At 40.8% G+C, this 26,515-nt stretch overlaps 1 protein-coding gene across 3 annotated transcripts in view; it reads left to right on the forward strand.

Annotated features, from left to right (window-relative positions):
• Positions 1-26,515, forward strand: part of spg11 (SPG11 vesicle trafficking associated, spatacsin) — a 76,041-nt gene that overhangs the window by 28,474 nt on the left and 21,052 nt on the right. For all 3 annotated transcript variants that reach the window (XM_048256462.1, XM_048256460.1, XM_048256461.1), the window contains exons 27-34: positions 666-773; positions 1,868-2,033; positions 5,821-6,035; positions 6,225-6,939; positions 8,074-8,219; positions 8,424-8,628; positions 21,050-21,187; positions 21,618-21,751. In XM_048256462.1, the coding sequence (XP_048112419.1) occupies positions 666-773; positions 1,868-2,033; positions 5,821-6,035; positions 6,225-6,939; positions 8,074-8,219; positions 8,424-8,628; positions 21,050-21,187; positions 21,618-21,751 (1,827 nt within the window). The remainder of the gene's footprint in view (positions 1-665; positions 774-1,867; positions 2,034-5,820; positions 6,036-6,224; positions 6,940-8,073; positions 8,220-8,423; positions 8,629-21,049; positions 21,188-21,617; positions 21,752-26,515) is intronic.

Below are 26,515 nucleotides of genomic sequence, written 5' to 3' on the forward strand. Positions count from 1 at the left end.
ACACCATGCCAATCTCTAGGTATGGTGAGGGGTATGTGATGATGTGGGGCTATTTCAATTCCAAGGCCAAGGGAACTTTATCAGGATGCATAGTATCCTCTAGTATATATCCTCATAGTATCCTCTTTTTAGTCAACTAGCAGAGGTGCCAATAATTATGGGGACAACTGTGATTTTATCCTCAATATCTTAATGTTCATAATGTGAAGTCCTGAAATATTGGAACAACATTAATAAAGTATTGCATTTGACAAAATATTAATTTATGCAGTGTGGATACAAAAAAAAGATTATACCCTTACACCCTCAAGATCACTTTTTTTAAGATATTGATGCCCAAACATGGCTCCCGAGATGAGGCATTTGAGAATGTAATAATTAAATAGTTGCAATTGAACATCATGCGTACATACAAAGTTGTCAAGTGTAGAACACAGCCAACATTCACAAATAATTACAGAACCAGTAAATCACGTGTATTTAGCAGCTGCCTCTTAGGAACTATTGTCAGCGTTTCTTGCTTGATCTGACTTACCAGTAAAGCTACCAAACACAAGTTAACTTACTCACTCTGCTGATTATTACTTGAGAATTGAACCTCAGTGTAATGCCGCTTTTGTTGAAATTACTCTGTCCATCTAATTTTTCATGGTCTTCTGTCACAGAAATCCCCTTTGCTCCATATGCTCAACATGTATGAACTCTGCTGTGATACCAAAAAATATGAAGAAGCGAAGACCAAACTTCAAGAATTTCAGAAGTGTCTGTGCAGTGTATGTCCTGCTCATCTGTCTGATTTATTTTGATATTCTATTATTTGCTGTTAAATTTTATTTAAAGGGGTTATAGAGTGTAAAAAAGCATTTGGCGAAGTTGAATAACAGCAGGTATGTAAAATGGACATACCGTGAACTTTAAATCTCATTGTCACCTCCTTCATATGCCAATCCCACAGCTTGAAATGACAGCTGTAAAACGGACTAATCGCAACGAAGACGCACTGTGACATCAAACTCTGGCATTGAACTATAGCGTCACAAACTAACCCCCTTACATTTCTATGGAGGATTCCGTTCCGTTTCCGTTGGTGAACCAACATTTGACCCCTTAAGAGCATTTCAACCAAACAAAAACTGGTTCAGAACGTGCCACTTTGAGCTGGAACCAAAAAATAGTTGTTTTTTCCTGGAGTGCGTGTGTCATTCTACCATTCTATGAGTAAACAAAACTAATCAACTAGCACTGCACTGCAGACGTTAAATAGCATTTTACACAGCTAATTTTCTTAGGGGACACTGTCATATCATCCTCCTGTTTATTCATATTATTAACACTTGTTTATGCATGTAACACCCTCTGTTGATGACACATCCTTGGTTTCATTCAAAACTAGTGGAAATGCAGGCTGGTACACTACATAGCACCAAGGTTCAAAACATTCTGAACCGAACTGGTTCAAGAATGCATTCTCTTATGGTCGAAAAACACCCATACTTGAGAGTCAAGTAGAAGCTGGAGCCTGAGGAAGTAGACATTGGCTGCAAGGGGATTCATTATTTATGTGGATGCCAGAAAATCATGAAGGAGCACTTGTAAAATAACTTTTGATTGATGAATGATTTTTTGACAGACCAAAGTTGCATAAATGTATAAGATAATAAGATCAAATACTCTGTTCATCCATTCTATGACCCCTTTAAAGTTTGCACTACTTTCTTTACACTAGACTGATGTGATTAATTTTGATCTGTATTTCAATTGTTGAGGGGCTGTGTCTGACACAAATCCCTATGGAATGTACCAAATTGATTAGAACCTTGTCTAATTACTTTTTTTTTTTTTTTTTTTTTGTCTGTATCTGCTTTAGCTTCGGGAAGGTGTTGTTCAATCTCTAGTTGGCATACCTGTTCAGTGGCTTGAGAGTCAGGCATCAGTCCTCCTGATGACTATGATCCAGCAGTGTGGCACTCAATATGAGCTAAGGAAATTGCTTCAGCTGATGTCTGACATGGGTCATCTGCTCAAGTCTAATGGTGAGACATTGTTCCTGTAGCTCAACTGGTAGAGGAAGGTGCTAACAACATGACTTTCATGGGGTTCACTCTTGAAGATAAGTTGTTTTTTGGGAACTATATATAAGTTGCCAGGACCTGTAAGACAATGGGCTGCATCTTAGCCGGGCACATTGCAGCGCCAGGCTGGGACATAATGTGACTTTGCCAGTTTGTGACCAGTGCAGTTATCATTTTCTCTTAAGGTGTCTACATTGTCAAAATGGAAAATCAACCAAGAGCTCAGGGGGCTCTAAAGCCCAATGTTTTGCCTGAAGTTGCTACTGTATTCTCCACTACTGATATCTGAATGGGGCGCCTCTGTCAAATAACACAGGTTATGTCATGTGATGAGTCCTAATAGGGCCCGAAATGTGAAAGATGTGAATCAGAAGCACAAAACCTGTTGCCATTGAGCGGTCATTATATACTTGCAGACATAATTATACAGATTTGGTAAATGGTAAATGAATTTAACACACCTCCGGATGTTGGGAAGGCCCATTCATGTGAACAGAACTTTCTGCAGCACTCTGGAGAGCCATATAATAATTTGAATTTAAATTTAAATTTAAATTATACATTTAAATGATAAAAAATTAAAAGTTATTGTGATTGCTGTGTGTTTTCAACATTCAACTTGTGTAAAATTGCAGTGCAGGAGATTTGAAGTGTTATTATTACACGGCTCTTCACAATGCAAGTAGAACGCTCCATTGACTTGAATGTGATTTCCCAAAGTTCTAGCGGTCATTATTTCTTGGGAAAGGACCTCTGAAAACAAGAATGACCGCTGTCAATGGCAACGGAGTTTGTGCTTGGAACTCCATTCAAAAGTGAAGGTTGATCAGCTGTGTTCTGAAGAATGTTTGATTCAAGTTCAGCGCAGTGTTGCAAACTATTTGTTTCTCAGCAAAAGCCACTCTACTCTAAACGGTAACAAATAAGTGTAAAGAGACATATCATGGAGTTTAGTTTTTCGTTTTGGCAAGTAGTCAGATAATAAAGCGGGATAATGTAACGCCCGGTCATTATGGGAAAATAAGTCCCTTCAGGGCGAAACAAGACCCTTCGCTGGCGTCAGGGTCCGGGTTCTAATCGGGACTTATTTTCCCCATAATGACCGGCGTTCTATACATTATCCCTTACTTATTACACGGCTCTTCACAATGCAAGTAGAACGCTCCATTGACTTGAATGTGATTTCCCAAAGTTCTAGCGGTCATTATTTTCGACTAAAGGACCTCTGAAAAAAATAATGACCGCTGTCAATGGCAACGGAGTTTGTGCTTCTGAAAAGGTGACGGTTGAGCTGTGTTCTAAAGAATGTTTGATTCAAGTTCAGCGTGTGTTGTTGCGAACTATTTGTTTCTCAGCAAAAGCCATGATGAATGGTAACAAATAGGCTATAGCCTAGGCTATGTAGGCTAAAGAGTCATATTGTGGGGAGTTTATTGTTTTGTTTTGGCAAGTAGCTGTGTAATAAGCGGGATAATGTATAGAACGCTGGTCTTTATTGGGATGAATAAGTCCCTTCAGGGTGGAACAAGACCCCTCCACTGCGCGTCAGGGTCTGGTTTCACCCTGTCAGGACTTATTTTCCCAATAATGGCGTTCTATACATTATCCCTTACTTATTTCAATGTCATTTCATTCCTTGTGTATAAGTCATATCAACAGGTTTCCTACATCCCATGAGGCCTTGCGTCAAAAATGGGTGCATCTTCCTCATATTAACAAATGGGACGTGTTTAGGGGGCTTTTTTAAGTTCTTCAGAAGTTCTTTTTTTTTTATTTGTCGTCTTTCGGAAGGCGATGGAAACCATTGTCAGCAGGACCGCTATGATTTCGTTTTAGGCTTATCTAAAAAACATTTTAAACCACTAAATTAGTTTAGTCCAGTTATATGTACAACCACAAACAAAACATGCTCCGTAACATCTCATAAGGCCGTCTCAATTTCGAACTTGCGCACTGTGGGTGTGACAGAAGCGGGAATGGGAAAATGCGTGTAACTGAGAAGTGCTTAACTGGAAGCTCGTAAAAAAAGGGCACAAGGCCACAAATTGGAGAATTCGGCCCTTAGTTATTTACTCTCACTGTTGACTGACAAGGGGTTACAATCGAAAACACAGCTGGAAAAAAAGACTCCCGAAAAAACACTTATCCCAATAATGTTCGAATGACTGAATAAAAATCCTAAGGATATTCATCCTGCGGCCAAATCGTTGCCTGGGACTCGTCGCTAAGGGCTGCTTATATTTCATGACAGTGTGCCCTCAAAATAGCTGTGCTTGGATGCGCTTTTCGCTGTAGAACAGGTTTTTCTTGGTTAGTGGCGTAATGATTTTTAGTGGGTGTAAGATAGTAGCCTGGCGGGCCATCCTATATCATTGAAATGTATAGTCTGGAATCGAACCGTTCACCTCGCTTAATCCAATGGGCGGGCAGAGAATTGTCTTTCAAACTGCCTAGGCATGCAATAGGCCAGCGCTACGACCATATCCGTATCCGGTCGGCAAAACGGCAAATACATCCTTCTTCGAAAGGAATGACTTAAGTGCATTGTGTTGCTCAACTTTCAAAGAAAAGCACAAGTCCAACTCCTCCAAAGTTGACGCCAATGCCGATTCAAACAACCGCTCTTAGTTAAGCCATAGCCACCTTCCTTGTTGTTCACGCCGCAGGACTGTCCGCTATCCTGTTAAGCCCGCCTTTAAGACTCTCTAACAAAATAGAGCTGTGATTGGATGACGTCCACGGCGTCAGCCAATAGAAATCCCTATGGTTTGATACTAGACGTACAGGCTGAGCAAATTAATTTGCCGCTGCTAGGGTGCGTCTAGATTTCTAGGCTAGTAAGATAGTGATTTTTGGATCACTATTTTTTTAATTGACACGTCCGTCAGTGCATTGGAACAGTAACCAGGTGGGGCGGGCCTACCTTTCTGAATTAGAAAGTGTGGTTGGCTGGCGTGTTGACAATTCAAGAGGATCTTAGCAATAACTTCAGATCAGATTCATTCTGAAAATGTATTATAGGCTAGCCTGACGAGCCAGACCCACATTAAAATGTAGGGTCTGGGCACTCACCGTTCGCAGTGCTCAGTCCGAGGGGCGGGATAATCGGTTGTCTTTCAAATTCCATCTGCACGCAATAGGACGGCGCTGAGTCCCATGCGTTTTCCCACCAGCGGAGCTAGTTGGCTAGTTCAAACTTTTGCCAACTTAAAACAAGCTTAACTCGTGTCACACTGTTGGCCAACAGCAACATCCATCTTCTTTGTTTTCAAGTAGCAGGGAATTCAAGCCAAACCGTTGCAACTCTGCCATCAATCATTATGTTAAGCCCGCCTAACAACTCTATACACGATTTGACTGGCCTGATAGAAGTTTATTTTTCGAGCTCACAAGCCAACGGAGAGTTGCTAGACTAGCCCTGGAAGCAAATGTAATTTGCTGCCGCTAGGGTGCGTCTAGATTTCTAGGCTAATCATAGGCCTATATATTTCAGAAATAATATATGAAACAAACCACCACACCAATCATGGGTTATGGTCATTATTTGAACCTGATAATCAATGAGGATGAAAATCCATAACTAACCCAGAGCAACTACATAGCGGCCATGTCATAACCCATAATCCAAAGCATTAAGGCCTGAAACCCCCAGAGAAGGTATAGTGGGAATCAGTTTAGATACATTTTAGATTGCTCGTTTGACTTAATGTTCATGTGCTTTGCTTTTCATACCTATGTATGTGTGCAGGTCCAGACTTCAAGACACTTAGCCACCTCAGCCAAGTTCTACAGGGCACTCCTGTATCCCTTTCCCCTCACTTTCTGGAGCGATATTCCTCTGATGTTCTGCAGCAGGAGTGCCAGAAAATGCTCCAAGAGCTACAAGCTTTGGGGTATTTCAGCCAAGCAAGACAGGTGGCAGACTTAGCCGATCTGTCTATTGATGCTCTAATAATCACTGAGGTTAGTTAATGTTTTCATTCAACCAGTGTCTGATGTGAATAAAAATACTGACTTGTAAAACATATGAACAAAAAACATTTTTTACCCTTACTATCTGATACAATAAATAATTCCGAGAGCAGTATTTGAATACTTATTACTTACTCATTCTATAATTAACTGTTTTATTGTATTTCCCTTGGCATGAAGCTACATCACCACTTGCACAGTTTGAAAAGCAAGCATCAGTGGGAAAGAAAGGATGTTAGACTGTCATTCTTAAGGAGATGTCATGACCAGTTCAAGATTAATAGGACTAACATCGAGGCTGCCTCAAATTTCTTCCTGTCTCTGGCTGATCAGTCCCAGTCAGAATCTCATCAGGCAGTAGAAATGGAACTGTTGTGCATGCAGGAGTGTTGTGTGCTTTTCTCCCTTGCTGGCTACTGGCTTTCCCAACAAGAATGTCCATCCTTGGCCCAGCTAGAGCAGATTGAGGAAAAGCTGTGGAGGTGTCGGGTGCACTGGCAAATTCTTGTCACTGACCTAGCAAAGGACAGCCTATTTACTACACCACCGGCTGGGAATAATGACTCTTTTGAGGAAATGATGAAGGAGTTTTCCTTCTCCAAAGTGCCTACCCTTGGTGACCCGAAGTACCTGAGCCTAGATGACATGCCTTCATCCTCTAGTAAGGAAATATATGGACCTCAAGATGTTAAAGAACAGAGTGCATTGTCCATGCTGTTAGGGCATCTTCTAGATGATGGCTGCATATATGAGGCTAGTCGTGTCTGCCGCTACTTCCACTTCCACTATCGTGATGTGTGGTTGGTTCTTCACTGCCGTGGTCTTGCTTCTGGTGAACACCAGAAAGACTTCAAGGAGGTACTGGGTACTGAAACAATGAAGAGCCTTCAGGACTGTGAGTTTTCCTCAGATTTCTCGCTGTAATCTCTGTATTGTCAGATGTATCTACACAGAATAAACACACAGGGACAATTCATAAAATTCAACAGGTTGCTGAAACATTAGCATGTTAATGTTAGCTGATTCCTGAAGGCAACATGTCATTTATCGCTGCATCAGGCAATTGTTATTGCACAATTCATTTCAGCCCTCTTCCTGTATCAGCCAATGGAAGTAAGATCCTTGTAATTTACATATTTCATACTTAACATTAGGGAGTCTGGCAAACATGCTGTCTTTTTTTCTTTCAAATTTTCATACAGGTCAAGGGTGAGTTCGTTGGTAGAAGGAGCCTGCAAAATTAGCTCACTGGTTGTGAAGTGCCAACACCAACCAATATCAATACTATAGATCATATGTTATTATTAAATGAAGTTATTTGCATATTACGGTGACATCAAATAATATCATCCACAAGTTTTGTTCTCTTTAATTAGTATTTCCCCACCTTATTCCACCTGTTTTTGGCAACATATCTCCTTCTAACAAATGGGTCTTATGGACACTTTTTCTACACCGCCTCAGTCACGTTGTGGTGTATACATATTTGCAAATAGATCATTTATTCTCTTATTATCATTACTACTTTATTTTTATCCTATGAGCAAAACATCATCACAGATTTCTTCAGGGAGACGTAGGCTACTATAGGTTTACATTAGAGTTCACAAGCACATTTCTGAGAAAATAGCTACTATGCTTTTAACGGTGTGTCAGTTACTACAGTGCCTATAAAAAGTATTCACCCCCTTGGATATTTCCCCTTTTACTGCTCTTATAAATGGAATCTTGATCATTTAATTTGTCCTTTTTTACAATTTACAAAACCCCCCTGTTTAATGTCAAAGTGAAAGCAGATTTCTACAAAGTAATGCTAATTGATTAAAAATATATATAATGTAAAATAAGCAATAAAAGCAGTAAAAGGAGAAATATTCAAGGGGGGGGGGATACTTTTTATAGCCACTGCACCCTCAAAATGGCAACCTCCCTCTCACTCGTGTGTAGGCCATGGCACTGTTTAGCCTCAGTGTGTTGTGTTAAATATGACACGAAATTACTAATTTGACAAGTTCTCATCCCTCCCTAGGTTCTAGTTTGGGAAGCTTGTCCTCTTTTGTTGTGGTGCCTTTGCCAGAGGACCAGGTGGTTTCTCAGCTGCAGAGACTTGTGAATGAGTGTTGTCATGGAAAGAACTATTGTAAACAGGTCCTTAGCCTTTATGAACTAGCCAAGGTAAAGAAATCTTCCATCACACTTTCTCAACCAATCATATTTTTACTTTCAAACTGTTGTAATCCAAACAATATTGGTGCTAAGGTGCTTGTTAATAATTGTTGGAATAATAATGTTAATAGTTGGTGCAATAAGGAATACTTGTGTTGTTTAATTATAAAGTACAGCCACTATGTGTGTGCATTAAATGATACTCTTACACAGGAGCTGAAGTGTTCCTACAGTGAGATATCTGCTGCAGAGCCAGAGGCTGTGCTGCAGAAGATATTGTTATCTCAGCAACAGGACCGCTATAAGACGGCACAGGTTTTCATCAGTGTACAAGGCCTGCAGCCAGATACTGTTGCACAACTCATATCATCATTTGTGGTTCAGGGGATACAAGCATCTGTTCAAGAAGAAGAATTTGGTGAGCCAACTTTTTTCTTTGGTGATATTTAAGTATTTATACTCTTTTGATCCCGTGAGGGGAAATTTGGTCTCTGCATTTATCCCAATCCGTAAATAAGTGAAACACACTCAGCACACAGTGAACACCAAGGATTAAAGTTCTCCGTCATAGGACGGATTTCCGTCAATTTGATTTTAGAAATGTCATATTTGAGATCGATGCAGATCCGATAAGAAAAAAATAGGAGGGGGGGGGATTATCACCTTTGCTTTTCCAAAGACTAGATAGATAGATAGATAGATAGATAGATAGATAGATGGATACTTTATTGATCCCCGAGGGGAAATTCAGGACTATAACGGTCTAAAAGTTGGATTATAGTGACACATTAGATACAGCTGATGAGGTTGGCCAATCCGTTTAACTTTTTGGATATGATATTGTGAGCTCTATGTGCTAATTCGAGAAGCGTCGCGGTGACCATACATTTTGGTAGGGCAGAAAGTCTGACTTTTTAATAGCCTATCATTTTGAGCTACATTAAAATGACATATTTTACAGGACTTTGCTGTATGCTTAAATCATGTCACAGTCAGAATTGTAGATCAGTAACACATCAGTTAAGTTTGCACCGTTCTCATCACGTTAAACCAGCGAAGCATAACAAAACTTTTTTTGTTTTGCTCCATCTGGCCTGCTGCTAACTATCTAATATTTTTTAAGTAGTTGGGTTTTATAACTGCAACTCAAGACAGTTGGGTGTTATGGATAATTGTCTGACCACTTTCGCTGTAGAAACTAGGCTATATTATAGGATATACCTCATTCTCTGCAGCAACCTATGCCATACCTTTGAACACCGTTGCCTTCGCTTTTTGCTGTCAAAAGATGCTATTAAATCCACTAGAAGCTAAACCAAGGAAGACACCAGGTTTGCTAACGTATCTTCTAATTTCACCTAATTTAACAGAAACTCAACACGGTTAACAGGTGCAACACTACTCGCCATTTCTGCATCTTGAAATGAAACGATAGGCCTAATTTATAACTGGCGGAATAATTTGAGTAGTTCTAGAATATGACCATGGGGCAGACTACTTCACGACCATACAGGGCGCTTTTTAGCGGGATTGCAATCCTCTTTAAAGCCGCCAGGGTTATGCGATAAATTATTGAGGAATGCGATCGTCGAGGTGCCCTGCCCCAACATTGCATGACACATTACACTCAACGAGAATCGCCATCATCATCCAAAAGTTGATGTCAATAGACCAAAAATAGTTGCCTACAGAAACTATAGATAATTAATGTGACAATCACATTATTAAAAGTAGACTTGGAGCAATGATTTACTGAAGAACTATTTTTTGTGGAGGACGCTTCAGGTAGTTCGCTGCCCCACCTGCCCATATGGACCGCACGCTCCTGAGAAGAAGCGTAGGCTGTGTTCTTTCCGTGCATCAATGTAGACAATTTCTTACTATCGCGAACTCTTGTCAGGGGAGGTCATTCATTTTGGGTGTCACCTATGACTTAAACAGATAGCCTTCTATGCCACCCGATGTAGGCTACTATTATTGTTACAGTTTTCAATGCAACTAACCGCACAACTAAACCTACAACTTATGTGTAAAGCGACGCAATATAAACCGTAGCATATGCAATTTATTATCCCGTCTGTTATGATATGTACAACAATGTTTTTCACAATTTGCGACGGAAGGTTTTGACCGAAATAATAAAAAAAAAATAATATCACTGTCATCATTGCGAACTGTTGAGTAAGGGGTCAGTCTGTTTGTGACGACAGACAGCCTTTTAGCCTATTTTGCTTAGGCCTCACTTTTAACGACAGTAGGTTGTGAGTGTATGTTGACAAAAAATAACCATACAATTAAAATAGTCAACTTAAAACTTTGCTATAAAATATTATTAATTTATAGCACAAAACCATAACCAATAGGCCTACCAGAACCTCGCATATTAGCGTCATGATTTGTGTGCGTCTATTTGGCAAGGCCACTAGCTGTCATGGATGCGTTGTTGCTAAAGGAAGGCAGGCGTCAAAAGTTAAAAAATAAATGGAGATGGGCAGCTGTTGGAAACGGGCGAGAACTAACAAGGGTAAGAGGGTTAAGGCTGCCAGTCTTATGACGTCATTTTCTATATTTTTGATATGTTGCTGAGTATAACATAAACAGCAAAGAAAAGTGATTGATAATGACTGACTGACTATTATTGTGTTACATGTTTCAAATGTAAAGCACTTTGAGCTGCATTCTGTGTATGAAAGGTGCTATACAAATAAAGCTTTATTATTATTATTATTATTATTATTAAGCCATGGTGTAAAGAAATTAAAGTGCCAGGGGTTTGCTTTTGCGCGGTTCACTGCAAGAAAATTGTTTATGGATGCAATAGGAAAACGTTTTAGCACGCCACCAATCAGAAGACCGCCATAAGGTTAACATTTGTGCACTTCAGGACATCTTACCTACCTGGTGCAACTAGCCACCACGACAGAGGTAGGCTACGTTTATCTATGGCTGACCGTTTTTACGTTTAGAAAGTAGGCTACGCATGTTCTTTCATAGCACAACACGACCTGTCCCTCACCATATCGCAACCTCTTGTCAACCTTATACAATCTGTTGCTGAAGACAAAAGCACCGTCTCCAGATTGTCGTTGTCTTGGAAAACTGAGTTGTCAAAAACTGAGTTGTCAAAATTACCATGTTTTCATTAAATGCGGATGAGGCAACAAATGGAAATATGAACAATATCTAGAATGTTCTGGTTCGTTACTTTGATGAGGAAATGGGAAGTCTTGCAAACTTGATTTTATAGATTTTACTTGGTGTTGAATTGCATATTAACAAGAAAAAAATCTCCCCTTTAAACACTTTTGGCCTGAAGTAATTAAATAAGAGTGCGTTAAAGCCTTTCTACAATATTGCTGCAGTAGAAAAGAACAGCAATGGCTAATCAGCAATGGTCAGGGATGGTACTAAAATATATTTTTGTTCATCAGGAAAACTCTATCTCAATCAAGAACACTCTCAATTTGCCTTATTCACATGGCGGCCATTGGCGGCTAAAACGAGGCTACAGGGTACACAAACCATAGGATTGTTATGTTCTATGCATTCACCTGTAGGTGGCATTAATTATATAGTAAGTGTACCCTGTAGCCTCGTTTTGGTTTAAACAATGGCCGCCGTGTGAATAAGGCGAATACTCCCTTTACTTTGCTGTTTGCATCTTTTTGTACATTAAAAACCAATAGGTAGATAAGAACAACGTATGACTTATGGCCTGAAAAAAGTTCAGTCAAACGATTTTTTTTCACTTTAATCCCTGGAACACACAGTGAAGTGAAGCACACACTAATCCCGGCACAGTGAGATGCCTGCAACAACAGCGGCGCTCGGGGAGCTGTAAGGGGTTAGGTGCCTTGCTCAAGGGCACTTCAGCCGTGCCTACTGGTCGGGGGTCGAACCGGCAACCCAAGTCCGTTGGGTTACAAGTCCGAAATGCTAACCAGTAGGCTACGGCTCCCAACTATTTCAAATAGTTGGAGTCATCAGAATGCTCTTGGAATTATCAGATCTGTTTGGATGGCATATGGAGGACGGTCACACCATGCCTACTTGCCTACTACTAGCCACTTTGTAGATCTGTGGTGTTGGTCAGAAACAACACTGCGTGCTATATTGCCAGAGGACACCAGTTAGCATGTGTCATCAGGTTTTGGATAGCTTTTAAGTAATGAGCTCACATGTGTGGCCACCATATGCAAATCTATTCACTTCCTGGGATAAACCACTTATCTATGGAATGGTGTGCAAGACAAGGAACAAGAACTCTGCATGTTAGTTTCCTACTCTGGTGAAACGTTTTTAACCTTGTTATCATATTCGTATTATGTCTGTTACAGTGCCTATAAAAAATATTCACCCCCCTTGGATATTTCCCCTTTTATTGCCTTAATGAATGGAATCTTTGTCATAATTTGGCCTTATTTACAACAATTTTCAAAAATCCCCTTTTTAATGTCAAATTTCTACAAAGTAATGTTAATTAATTAAAAATATATAATGCAAAATAAGTGATTGCATAAATATTCTCCCCCCTTAAAGTAACTGACCTAAATCAACAATGGTCCAGCCAATTGGTGCTAATAGTCTCACATTTAGTGAAATGTAGATTGTCTGAGTGCAGTGAATGTGTATAGTATAATAATATATAGACACCTGCACCTGGAAGGTCCAGTCACTAGTCAATCGGTATTCCTGGCTATAATTCCAGACAAAAGAACACTCCAAACAACTCAAAGAAAAGGTTATTGACAAGCATAAGTGAGGGAATGGATGTGCAGACCTAATCGAGACCTATCCACGCAGACTCCATGCTTAAATTGCGGCCAATGCTGCATCTACTCAATGCTGACTTAAAGAGGGTGAATATTTAATGCCCTCTTAGCACTTCTTGACCTTAGTGCAGCTTTTGATACCATTGACCATATCATCCTTTTAAAACGTCTGGAGGTTGAAGTAGGTCTGCAAGGGGTGGTGTTGAAATGGTTCACATCATATCATCATATTTTGTCCATTGCTCAAATGTGGTGTCCCTCAGGGTTCCATTTTAGGCCCTCTGCTATTCCCTATATGCTGCCTCTTGTCTCCATTTTTAACAAACATAACATTCAATATCACTGCTATGCAGATGACTCTCAATTTTACCTGCCATTAACAGCCGAAAGTTGCTGCACTTTGGAAAGCCTGTTTAACTGCCTTAATGACATAAAGAGTTGGATGGCTGCAAATTTCTTACAATTAAATGAAAAGAAAACAGAGGGTTTTTTTGGTCCACTCAGCTCTGTTCCTAAAATAAGAAATGCACTTGGGCCACTGGCTGTACACAGGGCCACAGTGAGGTCAGAAATCTAGGTGTTTACCTAGATTCCTCTTTGAATTTCAAAAAGCAAGTCAGTAGTGTGGTTAAGGGAAGCTTTTTTCAACTAAGAACAATAACTAAATTAGCCCTGGCTCTCATATACTGAATTAGAAATTATAATCCATGCTTTTGTTACATCTAGGCTGGACTATTGTAACTCTCTGTATTTAGGTCTGAACCAATCTACCCTTGCTAGACTTCAATCTGCTGCAGCTTCTTACTTCTTCTGAAGTTCTTCTGCTTCTTACTGGAACTAAAAAACATATGCATATAAGTCCCGTGCTGGCCCAACTCCACTGGTTACCTGTCAAATACAAAATTCATTTTAAAGTTGTACTTTTTGTGGCCCCAGCAGTGGCGTGACTGGCTGGGGCACCTGCACCGTACTCCGGCGACTAGGGTTCAATTCCCGCCCCGTGGTCCTTTCCGGATCCCACCCCGACTCTCTCTTCCACTCACTTCCTGTCAATCTCCACTATCCTATCTAATTAAAGGCATAAAAAGCCCCCCAAAAAAAAAATAATATATATATATAAAGTTTTACTTTTTGTTTTCAAAGCCCTAAATGGAATGGCACCACAGTATATCTGTGATCTTTTAAGTCCCTACTGTCCTTCTAGGCTAGGGCTTTGACTTTTGCCCAAAAATCATATTCGAAGTTCGTTTGTTTATTAATATTAAAATTCGAATATATTTGAATATGTATTAATAATATTTTAACCATTAAATGTCTTCAGTAAGACCGATATTGTTATCAAACTTAAGTTCTATTTGTTCTGTCCACCAGAGGGCAGTGTATCAGTCAATGTCAATAGACTACGTGCACGAAAGGCTGAGTATTTATGCGTGTGTCAAAATTGTTATTATTGAGCATAGGGCTGGGCGATAAAACGATAGCGATATGTATCGCACATGTAATCGATATTAATAAAAAAATACGTTCGATAGATCATTCATAATTAAAAGCAACACACACCTCCTGCCTTATGTTGTCCATAAATAAAATAGGCTAAATATATCTTGCATTGTAGTATGTCAAACTCTACCAGAGTAGGCGGTAGAAGTAGGCCTAACGTTACCTCAACACAGACTCTCCTTGCCCCGTGCACTCTCTCTCTCTCTCCCTCTCAACAGGCGCATCCCTCCTCAGCATGCACATGTAATCCAAACATTAATCGTGCAAGACGACTGGCTAAATTGCTATTAAATCCGGTTAGCATCATTAGCACGCTGCACGAATTTGTTCAAAACTACTGCATTCAAATTGACTGCTAAATTCTAATCATCTCAATCCCAATGCAAATGGAAAAGTATTTTCCAAGACTCAAACGGGCCTGTCCCAAGAAGAAAAAGTATTCAATTGAAACTTAAACACACGTGGGGAAACTGAACAGTCTAACCATAGACTATGATAAACTAGCAAATTAAGCTAACATTACTTTGTTTACAATATTTCCAGGCTTCAACCAGTGCTGCTTTTCATTCAAACTTATCTTTACTTTATTTGAGTGTTTTTAATGATTGTGTTGCCATTTCTTTTCCCTGTTTGCTTTGATTGATAACTAAGGTGATTTAAAATCAGAGGAAGGTTAAGTTTAAAATAAAAATGTCCATGTGGGAGCTGAGCTCACTAAGCGCGAACCAGCCAGGATGCTAACCTACAGGAGCCCATATGGCCAATAATAGCCTTGCTAATGAGCTCGTGATTTTACGGAGCCCCCTGGGTGACATGGGGGGAAAAAAACATGGGTTAAAAAAAAAAAAAAGTCACGTGGGAAAAAAACACAAAGAAGAAAAAAAAACGATGAACTTTTGCGGGATCTCGCAAAAAGTTTTTTCTACTTTTGAACTTGCTGGGCTTCCTACTTGACCCCAATAGGCCCACAAACAACTACCGCCAGATGGCAATCATATCAGAGGGGTTAACGAAGCGAACCGGGAGGAACAAAGGTCCGTTAAATTCTGTCAATAATTGCATAGGCCTTTGATCATAATTGTAGCGCCGAGCTTAGTTACATTGTGATGTTCCTGTATGTTGTGTGTGTGTGTGTGTGTGTCAGAGGCGTATCAAGCTTTTTAAAAGTGTGGGGGTTGTGGGATAGGAAAATGAAACACTCTGGCCAAATTATAAATAACTCCCTACAGGGACGTTGTAAGTATTTTCTAAGAGGGGTGCGGACTATATTGGTGTCCGGGAGTTTCTCCCCCGAAAAAAAATGGAAATTCTGATTGCTAAAAACACCATTTTAATGCAGTTTGGGAGGGACAGAAGAAGCAGCGCCCGTCATTTATGTGGCTCATGTGACATGTAGGCCTACATGCTACCTGCTATCACTTCACTATTTGACACTACTCTACATGGAGACATATCTCATGTTATAAATCAAGAAATCATTTCAGAAATTATGTTTTGTGCATATGGGTTAGCAGGCTACAATAAATTGCCTAACAGATAGCAGCCTAATTTCGAGGTATCACTAATACCTATTAAATAAATGTAAAGGACACAGAACTGTAAGCTCAAATTCAAAACCGTTTGAAGTCTACCCAAACATATGCAAAGGGAATATAAATAAATTGTGTTGCATATAGCCAGCTTGATTAATGTCAATTTAAAGATTATGATTAGCAGTTTCTATGCATTTTTCCATTGATCGTTACAGGAAGCCATGTTGTTGTTTAAACTATTGTTGCTTCTAGCCCACGTTACCTCCAGTTTCACTTGCTGCAGGGACGCACACATTGCATGAGTGATCATAAGCCGCTTCTATCACGATGTAGCCTAGAACTCAAATGTGTCTTGATGCCGCCGCTTGTAAGATCAGATCAAATTAGACGCTCTAAATGGAACGCCGATGTAATTGAGCTGTTCCTTTCCAAGCCGCCTTGAAACGTATTGTATGTGTGCTGACTGGGCTATGTCTATATAGTTGATGACACCAAATTAATAAGTATGCTGCAAATGAGCAGACCTGTGAAGCACCGGGCATAACTTAATTTCTCGCTCACGCGGAGCAGTAGTAGGTTAATTGTTGAGGAGGCCCATAGTTTGAGAAAAGCTGCAGATCATAGGCAGAGAAAGCATAATGCACTGAGAACAGTAGCCAAAGGTTTTCCTGCAGAAACAGGTGCCTTGGTGCATGCACCCCGCCACTTTGACTCCTGCATTGTGACAAAAACTGTCAGTCAGACAGTGAATTTTGGTTTACTAAATTAGCATAATGCGGTAACAATTATCATTTCAATTCTATCTGAAATCTGCTCACTGCAGACATTACAATGCAGACCCAAGCAGCAGCATAGCCTTGAAAGACGACACTTTGAATTTGATCAGAGCGGCTCTGGTTCTTCACCTAAATTGATGTGATTGGCTGGATGACCGCTCAATCAAATCAACAGACCTATTTGTGTCTCTGTGTGTGAGTTATAGATACGGGTCCAACTCTTTACGGGAGCCGCTTTATTTCCATATTTTACTTTCAATTTAATCTGACAAAAGTGTGGGGGGATAGAATCGTGTTCCAGCAAAATTGTGTAATGCTATAACACCCACATCCCCACGCTTGCTACTGGCATGTGTGTGCGTGTCGCACGCAGGTGTCTCCCTCTCCCTCCCGTGTCATAGGCCTATGTAATGTGTCCAGAAAACCCACAAAACGCAACAGTCATAGAGCAATCATAGTATCATGATATGATTGCCATCTGGCGGTAGTGGTTTGTGGGCCTATTGGGGTGAAGTAGGAAGCCCAGCAAGTTCCAAAAGTAGAAAAAAAGTTTTGCGAGATCTCGCAAAACTTTTGCGAGATCCCGCAAAACTTTTGCGAGATCCCGCAAAAGTTTTGCAAGATCCCGCAAAAGTACATCGTTTTTTTTTTTTCTTCTTCATGTTTTTTTTCCCATGACTTTTTTTTTTTAACCCATGTTTTTTTTCCCCATGTCACCCGGAGGGCTCGTATGATTTCACTTCAGAAGGCGTGAAAAAAACCTCGGAATCTGAATTGAAAACAACGTTTAGGCTACAACCAAATACATTTACAAAAAAATATTTCCATAGGCTACAGGTTCGAATATTAAGAGATCCCTAAAATTCGTTCGAATATCTTTCATTTTTAAAATAATCGAATTATATTCGAATAACGAAGTTCGGAGTCAAAGCCCTATTCTAGGCCACTGAGGTCTTCCTCACAACATCTTCTCTCAGTCCCAAATGCAACCCTAAAAACTAAAGGTGATAGAGCTTTTTCTGTTGCTGCCCCTAGACTCTGGAATAATATCCCTATAGAGCTGCACAGTCCCGCCCACAGCCAAAATGCGGTTAGGTGCCGGATGTAAGATTCCCATTCATTTGTCCCATTGATGTTTGGAAAAATCCGTATCTAAAGAGTTTTACAGCATGTCTTAGGCTAACCAGCTACGGCATAACTCATAAGCATACAACATATCATTACGAAGAGAAAAAACAAGCATGGGCGGATTATGAACTTTCGGGCCCCTGGGCACAGATGTATTAAGGGCCCCCCACTTATTGTCGTATATGTGGGAGGGGGGGTTTGGGGGTCCTCCCCCAGAACATTTTTAATTTGTTTGATGTGATTTCCTACCCTGGAAATCCAGAGTTCTCGCGAGAGCACAATTTGAATTGTGCCCGCAAGATACTCTGGCCACGAGCAATGATCCAAATTTCTTCTATCTCTCGAGCGAGAGGGACCAATCAAATCGGTGTAGGCGGGACAAAGGCGAGCTACACTGATGACTGACGCTGATGAATTGTTGTGATTGGTCGTAGCGTTATCCAACTGCGTGCAGTGAGAGTTTCAAATGCATGCTTGGTGCCGCCCCTCGAATTGGGCCATTTTCATTACTCGTGGCCAGACCCCCCTAATCTGAAAGATTCCAGGGTCTGGTTTACCAGGCTAGTGATTTCCTGTATTCTGGTGCATTTTGGGGATGGCCAATACTAAATTCAATCAGATTCATAGCCTACATCCTGATTTGTTGATATTGAGGCAATGATTCCATGCAAAGGCTTGGGCTTCAGGGCCCCCTGACCCCTTGGGCCCCTGGGCCTGGGCCCGGTAGGCCCGTCCAGTAATCCATCCCTGGGTACAAGACTGTGTACATATTTTCATTTCCGAGCGAAGGAACTACTCATCCCATAAACCACCGTGCCTCACTGAATAATATAGGCAAAATCGGCGCGATTTATTTTGCCATTTCCAACCGGCGACAGCACACGAACCCTTTCCTCCAAACAGTGATTTTTATATAGTGAATGCGCAGTTAATAGCACTTATTTCAGGAGTAATCGTGTAAATAATAGTGTTTTGATATTGAATTTTATATTTATCATCGTGTATTTTATATCGTGTGTGTGTGTGAAAGCGTTAACGCTAACGGCAGTGCTTCGTAACGCTACCTGACTCATCCTATGCTGTCATCACTGCTCAGTCGGGCTGATGCATGGACTGGTGCATGGTCTGCTCTTGGACCACCATATTCAGTTTATTAATTTGCCGTGAATTATTACACAAAATGTTCATTAAATGCAACGGCATTCCTAGGTTAATGATTGATATGAATCATACAGTATGAAGGCTACAGTAGCCTAGCTAATGTTAACTAGCACTGCTAGCAGCATTAGCGTTACCAACCTCCCTGCTTAACTCACCACAACTTTGTAGGTCTTGTCCCTCATGCTGGCCTTTACAAAACCCACAAACTGACTCTTGGACACACAACAGTAAATAATGTGACCCGATTTAAAGTGGCTTTCACCCCTTTGGACACTCACTAAAACATAATATATTTTATACCTGTGTTGCAGCATGTAGGCTTGTGTTAGCTGCATTATGTAATGACATACAATGTCGGAAATGCTAAAGGGTAGCCTGTCGGCTACCTGAAAAGTTTGAGTGTTTAAACTAACATTTACAGTGGTCTATTTGATAGTGTATTGGCCCTGACTAAGTTCGTGTGATGTATAAACCCCAATCCTTGTTGATACAAGTACCAATATATATAAAGTTTTTAATCACATTAAGATTTTCGCCATAGCCAGTAAAAGACTCCGCCATCGTTGTCAATATTTTTCACTGGAAAAGTTTCAAACTATGACCATAACGGCCTTTCCACCAATCAGAGGCATCACTGTGGGATTGTTCAGGATTGTGGGCAATGAAGTACTTATCCAAGAGATCGCGAATAAAAGGCATTTATCTCAAAACAAGGTTAGTGCCCCATGAACTCTTGGTGTCTATAGGAGCATATACAATCGCTTAGTACAGCCGTAGCTGGTTTTAAGTCTACCACGTGCAGTTAAGTTTTTATGGCTTATACCGCAATTGTCAATGGAGAAATTGCATTGAATTTTTACATCCGGCATCGGCTGTGGGCGGGACTGTGCAGTTCTATATAAATTAAGTCCTGTCCCACCAACAGTAGTTTTAAAAAAAATGTAAAGACCATCTATTTTCTTTGGCCTATAATGTCCATTAATTTCTCCCCTTGTTTGTTTATTTATCTTATTTCTATTTCTTTTCAGCATTATAACTAACTGGCATCTTTAACTTTACTGTACATCTTCCTCTAGGCCTATAGTAGTTTCAGTAACCATATGTTCTTTTATCTACAATCATAATCTGTTTATTATTATTATTATTATTATTATTATTATTATTATTATTATTTTGTATTTTGTATTTATTTATTATTATTTTTTTGTCATTTATATTTTTGTTGTGGTACTTTTTGCCTATCTTACCATCCTCCATACTGTACGTGGGGGCAAGATAACCATGGGTCTTTGTCCAAGATGTTTGTCACATTTCCAGATGATTATAACGTTTTAGGAATTGTTTTAACTGTAAATATAGGCAATTTCAACAAAAGCACCTAGTTGTCATAGACATTCTCTGACAAATGTCAACACACTTTCTTTTTATTTAAATTTAGTGTATTCTCTTGTCTTTCCGATGTTGAAAAATGACTAGAGGATTTAGCCTCTGTGTGACTTTATTTTCATACCATAGTGAAAAAGAAAGTCATGAACTACTTCTGAAAGTTCACAGACACTCTGATTAACTTAAATAATTTGAAATTAGATAGGAAAATGCTTCTGTTAGGTTTTGTTTATAAGATTTTTCAGGGGTGCCAATAATTGTGAGCAACGTGTTATATTAAATAAATAAGTTATTTATTTTAGTTATATTTATTTCTTTGAGATTTTACTTTTTCTCAAAATAAATTAGCTTCCCTTCAAGGTTGGGTTTTTCCTATTTTTTTTCATTGTGAGATTACAATAAATCACCAACAGATTATTTGTTATACTGATTTTCAGTCAACTTTAGCAGAGGTGCCAATATTTCTGGAGGGTACTGTATAAACAGAGAAGAGATTTAGGGGTGTAACTTAAATTAGTCTTTGATAGGAAATGTTTTGAGTTGTGTGGAAGATTCCAATTACTCAACAACTTATTTTTCTGTAGGGGACAAGCAAATATATTGTTTGTCAGAGGGGAGAGAGGCTTTCCGGCAGCTGGCTAAGCTTTGTGGAGACCCAAACCTGGTGGGAAACAGACTGCTGAAGCACATCTCCACCTTGCCACTGTCAGAGCTGAGCTGCAGTAAGATGTTCAGCATTTATCTGAGTATCGAACCCATGGTCTTAGTATTTTTACCGCCTTTGTCTAGCAGCCACTCAACCTGCTGAGCTGTACTATCATAGCATACATTGACCCCTTTACAGTTTTATTTAAAGAATAAAACTTGCACAAATCTGCAGAAATACTAAAGAGTGTTGTATTGATGAGCAGTACACTGGCATTAAATTCCTCCAAGTGCAACAGTCTGAGAATAGACCAATCATAGTATAGAATAGAATAGTCTGCCATCTCATGAACAGTGGCAACTTGGGTAAACATATTGTTTTGGGGCACAATTAATAATAAATTAAAACATATTAGAAAATGGTACCAATGGTACCTGTAAAGAATCAGCCAACAGATGGGATCAGCAGTGCTGATTAACTGATATTTTCCTCTATTTTGTCTTTAGTGGTAGAACTGCTGATCCTGGCACATGACTGCTTCAGCCTCAGCTGTAACATGGAAGGCATTGTTCAAGTACTTCAAGCAGCACGACATGTCAGCCATGTCCATCTGGCCCATAGTGACCGCCACAGTTTATTGGTGAGTATCCCCTGGGCTGACTTTCTGAAGAATTCATTGTTTTACCCTTATGTACTGATAAATTATTTAGGTTTTGCATTAGGTGTTGTTCCATGCTGTATGAAAATGCATTATTATATAAATAATCTTATATTTTATTATTTTATTTCTACACTCTACACAAACTGGGGGCAGCATATCTCTGTCAACCCCTTGGACAGAATGGCAAACTAAAGGTTTTATTTAGCATGAAACATTTATATTAAAAGTGCTCTAGGCGATGTTGGCTATCGTCGCTTCTGTTGACGTTCAAACAAAACAAAGAGCTAGCTCGCTACTCCCTCCCCCTCCCTCCCGTGCAATTGAAACTGTCCTAAACGCTCATCTTGTCGGTGACTGGCTGGAGTGGTTTATGTTTTTATGGTCCAGCCAGGACCAGGTTGTTTTTGTTGCCGTGTTTGGAGCCTTGGCTGTCCACAGAGACCACATTTTTTTACAGTGTATTCAGGGCACAGACAGCTAGCGGATGGTGAGGTGATGTTTGCCGAATGTGACACAAATGTTTTAGCTTAGAAACTGTGTGACATCGCTTGGAGCACCTTTCTTGAAAGATCGGTGATCATTATGGTGAGTTTACGCTACATGATCATGGGCTCTCCCTGAATGTTTTAACACTCTGAGCGCCATGAGACGTGTAATATTTTGGCGCTCTATAAGTGAAATTAAATCCTTCCGGTTCCGGCGCCGACGAGAGAGGCAGCCTGTCGAGGTAGCTCCGTGTCTTTGTGATTTTTCTTACCGTCTTTTGTTTACTTTTTACTTTTTTTTTTTACTTCGCAACTTTTTTGGATTTCGCACTTTGAGGAGTGTTTTCATTCTATCCTATGGATATGGATCTATTACAATGCTCCAGCGGCAACAAACTTGTGTACACAAGGAATCAGCTGCTTGCAATACGACGGAATGCTGGTAGGGTTCACGTAAACATCCTGGAGGAACTGTGGTGCTTTCGGGGGTGCAGAGCGGGAGATAAAGTGAGGACTAGGCGTCGGGAGAAGAAGTGGAAACACAAGCCCTCAGTTCCTTTGATGGTTATGGGAAACGTGAACTCACTGGCCAACAAGACTGACGAACTGGCTGCCCTGGTAAGAAATCAGAAGCTGTACAGGGATTGTAGTTTGCTATGCTTTACAGAGAGACGTGGCTAACAAGCCTTATCCGCCCAGCTAACGTTGAGCTGCCCAGCTTCAGTGTAGCTCGTTTGGACAGAGACAATAAACTTTCTGGCAAAAAGAAGGGAGGCGGACTGGTGCTATACATAAACAATAGATGGTGCAATCCCGGACATGTTACAGTGAAGGAGACTGTATGCTGTAAGGATGTGGAGTTACTAGCGGTCAGTCTACGACCATACCATACGACCAAGCTGCAAGATAACAACATGAAGGAGGTGTGGGACTGTATGAAATCTCTGCAGCTCTGTGGAGGGAGACCTGGACAGGGCGAACCAGCTGAACCACTTTTACAACAGGTTCGATTGCCCATCCCCAGCCCCCACCCCACCTCATTACCAGTGCAACACTCACCCCCACCATCACTGGATATTGCACCCCTCCCCCACATGGCGACCACGAACAACAAGGTGACAACGACCTCAGTCAACAGCCATCAGACACACAGACCCCAGATGCTGCCCCCCTCCCTCCCCCCCCCATCATCACTGCTGATCAGGCTATCGCACCTCTCCCCCACATGGTGACCACGAGTAGTGCGGCAACAATGGCTTCAGCCAACGGCCATCAGTCTCTAGCCACACGACAACCCTCACAGAAGCACCCCTCCTCCTCCTCACCCTCCACTCCCTTCATCCCCACCCATCATTACAGCGGATCAAGTAAGTTATCTTTTAAAAAAAACTCCATCCTCGTAAGGCAGCCGGGCCTGACAGACTGTGTCCAAGGCTGCTCAAGGCCTGTGCTGCTGAACTGGGGGAGCCACTGAAGCACATCTTCAACTGGAGTCTACGTCTCGGACAAGTTCCAACACTGTGGAAGACATCATGTCTCACCCCCGTCCCCAAGAAACCACACCCCAGCGAGTTTAATGACTTCAGGCCTGTCGCTCTAACATCACATGTGATGAAAACAATGGAGCGACTGGTCTTAGGTATATTCAGACCCCAGGTATGCCATGCACTAGACCCGTTACAGTTTGCATACCAGGAGAAAGTGGGCATGGACGATGCCATCACTTATCTTTTACACAGGACACATTCTCACCTAGACAAGGGGAAAACTGCTGTGAGAATCATGTTCTTTGATTTCTCAAGTGCTTTTAACACCATCCAACCCCTCAGACTGGGAGACAAGCTCTTGCAGATGGGTGTGGACGCTCACCTGGTAACCTGGATTACAGATTACCTGACCGAGACCACCACAGTTCGCCAGACTGAAGAACTGCCTCTCTGACACTGTGATCAGCTGCACCGGAGCGCCACAGGGAACTGTGCTCTCTCCAGTCCTGTTCACCCTGTACACATCTGACTTCTGCTACAACACCGAGTCATGCCACATGCAGAAGTTTTCTGATGATACTGCAATTGTGGGGTGTATCAGGGACGAGCAAGAGGACGAGTTCAGGAGCCTGGTGGAGGACTTTGTGCAGTGGTGTAAACTCAATCACCTTCAACTAAACACTTCAAAGACCAAGGAGATGGTGGTGGATTTCCGCAGGTCTAAGCCCGCTCTGCTACCAGTCTCCATTGATGGGGTCAATGTGGAGGTGGTAAGTATCTGGGTCTCCACCTGGACAATAAACTGGACTGGTCAGCCAACACTGATGCACTCTACATGAAAGGACAGAGCAGGCTGTACTTCCTGAGTGCAGCAAGCTCCTCAGCTTCTATCAGTCTGTTGTGGCCAGCGCCCTCTTCTATGCAGTGGTATGCTGGGGAGGAAGCACAAAGAAGAAGGATGCTGGGCGACTTGACAGGCTGGTAAGGAAGGCTGGCTCTGTAGTGGGAGCTGAACTGGAGTGCATCACTTCAATATCTGACAAAAGGACCCTAAACAAACTGATCAACATGGATAAGTATGCATAGTCCAAGGCACTCTTCAAAAAAGGTTAAAAAAGCTTTAATAGGTAGGCTTAATCATCATGCTAAAATTGCCAACATGTTTCGGCCTTGGCTAGGCCTTAATCAGGGCAAAATCTATTACAGACAAGGTGTTCAGACGAGTAAGATAAATCAGCTGTTCAACTAACACCAGCTGACGTGGGCGGAGTTAGGTAATTACAATGAGGTCTAGACCTTAACACATTATCACATATACATACAAGCAGACACTAGGTGGAGTCCATATCAATTCATCAACATAGCAATGTAATAAAAACAAATAAACAATCACACAAACATGGCTCATCGAATCTACAAGAAAGCCAACATTTCAATAGAGTCATTCAATCCCGGGGCTGTCATAGCATTCAGTTTGTATATCCAACGACTTTCTTTTTGGTTTAATATTTTTTGTCTATCCCCTCTGCTAGATGTAAAAGGCACATGATCAATTCCTATGACAGTAAATACAATAGTTTTGTCTATATGCGTTTCTTTGAAGTGTTTTGTCATTGCATAGTCACAATTTCCTGTTTTTGCGGCATATCTGTGCTCAGCTAAGCGGTCCTGTAGCCGTCTTTTTGTGCACCCCACATAGAAAACGGCGCATAGAGAACATTGTAAAATATAGACCACAAATGTGCTCTTACAATTTATAAAATGGTTAGTAACAAATGTGTGTAGTGCCTGACGCGCTTCTGGTGACTATGGATGTGGAGGCCCTGTACACAAACATTGATCACAACCAAGGCCTTATAGCCCTAAGACACTTCCTTGACAAACGCCCACACCCACACAGCCCCCCCACTGATTTTTTGGTGGAGCTAACTGAATGGACATTAAATAACAATGTGTTTTTATTTCAGGATAAACTTTTTTAAGCAAATCAAAGGCTGCGCAATGGGGGCGTGCTTTAGCCCATCGTATGCGGGCTTGTTCATGGGGAAATGGGAAGAAGACGTCGTATTTAATGATTGCAATGTCTTTAGGGATAAGATCATATGGTGGGATAGATTTATTGACGATGTAATCTTGTGGTGGTGTGGTACAAAAAATGAATTATTGGCGTTTCATCGATACTTAAATGCAGCGAATTCCAATATTAAACTATCCCTGGATTTTGATAAAGATAGAATACATTTCCTTGATCTTGAGATTCATAAGGATATCCAGGGGTATCTACACTCGACAATATTTAGGCAGGTGGCACATAAAAACACGTTGCTACATGCGAAAAGTTTCCATCCACCTACACTAATTAGGAACATCCCGTTCGGACAATTTCAGAGACTGTGTCGGATCTGCGATAATGCACAAGATTTTGAGGTGTAGAGATGTATAATCGCTTCAGACAAAGGGGCTACTCCTCTAAAGTTCTATTTGTTTTTATTACATTGCTATGTTGATGAATTGATATGGACTCCACCTAGTGTCTGCTTGTATGTGATAATGTGTTAAGGTCTAGACCTCATTGTAATTACCTAACTCCGCCCACGTCAGCTGGTGTTAGTTGAACAGCTGATTTAAATTAAAGCTTTTTTAACCTTTTTTTGAAGAGTGGCTTGGACTATCCATACTCATACATATATTTTTTCTACCAAAGAGCACCTTCACATTTACTTTAAATTACCAAGAGTATTACGCCGCAGCCCTCCAAACTCATCCCAAAC

Source organism: Alosa alosa, chromosome 11 (assembly GCF_017589495.1).
Source record: "Alosa alosa isolate M-15738 ecotype Scorff River chromosome 11, AALO_Geno_1.1, whole genome shotgun sequence".
Taxonomy (NCBI): domain Eukaryota; kingdom Metazoa; phylum Chordata; class Actinopteri; order Clupeiformes; family Clupeidae; genus Alosa; species Alosa alosa.